Source organism: Hipposideros armiger, unplaced genomic scaffold (genome assembly GCF_001890085.2).
Source record: "Hipposideros armiger isolate ML-2016 unplaced genomic scaffold, ASM189008v1 scaffold_1003, whole genome shotgun sequence".
NCBI lineage: Eukaryota > Metazoa > Chordata > Mammalia > Chiroptera > Hipposideridae > Hipposideros > Hipposideros armiger.
In genome coordinates, this window is record NW_017732353.1 from 127,568 (window position 1) to 129,039 (window position 1,472).

Consider the following 1,472-nt stretch of genomic DNA (forward strand, 5'->3'; position numbering starts at 1 on the left):
AAAAAAAAAAGGAAAGTCAGTCCCCGAAAAAGGATTTGGAGCAGGGGAGAAGGAAAGTGCTTCCTGCAGTTATCCTCTTATCACTCAGACCCTCCCGGCCAGTAGGGACAAGGGGCATCCACACCGGGGGCCGGCAATTTGCAGGTGCGGTGGACCGATCCCCACGCACGTTTAACATGGCTGGAGCACACAGCTCCGGGATGGGTTTCCGGGTGGATCGCACTCGCTCTTAATTAACAACCAGGTCGGACAGGTTCGAGTCAAATTGGGAAAGATCAGGAAAAGTCACGGGGGTCTGAGGATCTCTGCGCCTCGTGGAGGCGGGAAACGGCTCTCCGAGGGCACCCCTCCCGGCTAATCATGGCCTGGGGGGCGCGGGCGGGTGGGCCCGGCCCCGCGCGCCCACCCCGGCCGCCCTACCGTGGCTCTGCAGGATCTCGTGCTTGAGGCCGCCCGTGTAGTCGATGAGCTCCTCCAGGCCGCGCTCGCAGAGCTGTCCGTAGCCCGAGAACTTGTGCAGCACCTTCTCTAGCTCGCGCTCCACCGTCACGCACTGATCCATCTCGGAGGCGGCGGCGGCGCTCGGCTCCTCGGCGCCCGGGTGTCTGCAGCCGTTCGTCCCGGGCCCGGCCGAGGCCGCGTCCTGCTCCTCGTCCCCCAGGCGGGCGGCACGGGCTGCTGAAGCGGCGAGCAAGCTAGTCCCGGCGCCGGGGGAGCCCCGCGCAGCCTGTGCCCGCCTGCCCCATGGCGCCCGGCCCCCGGCGCGTTGCGTACGCTCCGCGTTGCTCACCCCACCCGGCCCCGCGTCCCCGGTCCCCCGCTTGCCGCGTTCGGGAGCCCGCGGCCGCGCTGCCGATTGTTTTTGTTTTCACGGGAACCGGCCGATGACCTGGTTCTCCAGGGCGGCACCAAGAGCCGCGGACCCGAGAGGGGAGGAGCCACCCCAGCGAGAAAAGGAGGCGGCGCGGGCCGTACCAAGCGCGCCCTCGAGGGGAAGCAGCCCAGCGAGCGCGAGCGGAGGAACGTGGCGGGCGTCCGTTCGCGCCGCCGCTCTAAAGGTGAGGGCAGTACCACGCGGGAGGCGTGCAAAGAAGTTGAGGGTGGAGCAGAGACCTAATTGGTCTGAGAAGCTAAATAGGGAACTTTGAAAGCAGCCCCAGCTCTCAGAGAGCGCTACAACTACGCGCTCCGTAAACAAGGGGGTGGAAACCGTCCCTAACCACTCCTCCCAGAAACCGGGAAAACGAACCAATGGGCGCGGGGCATACGTAAGGAACCAACGTCCTCCAATCCCTGGCTTAGGCGTAAACCTTCAGCCAATCCGAGTCCAGGGGCCAAACCAATAGTCTCGCTGTTGGAGGGGGTGATTTGGCGGGCAAACCGGGAAGCAAGTTGTTTCTGGAAAACCGTGAGGTAAAACGAGACAGGAAGGAAAAGGTGTAATACGTTCCATAGGACTTCGCCCTAGCCAT

The 1,472-nt window shown here is 64.4% G+C and overlaps 1 protein-coding gene across 1 annotated transcript in view; it reads right to left on the reverse strand.

The window, feature by feature from the left end:
• The window catches only part of RMND5A (required for meiotic nuclear division 5 homolog A), a 73,315-nt gene extending 72,375 nt beyond the window's left edge, over positions 1-940 (reverse strand). The window contains exon 1 of the mRNA XM_019631495.1: positions 421-940. Coding sequence (XP_019487040.1) covers positions 421-562 — 142 coding nt within the window. The 5' untranslated portion in view covers positions 563-940. The remainder of the gene's footprint in view (positions 1-420) is intronic.
• Positions 941-1,472: the final 532 nt, after the last annotated feature.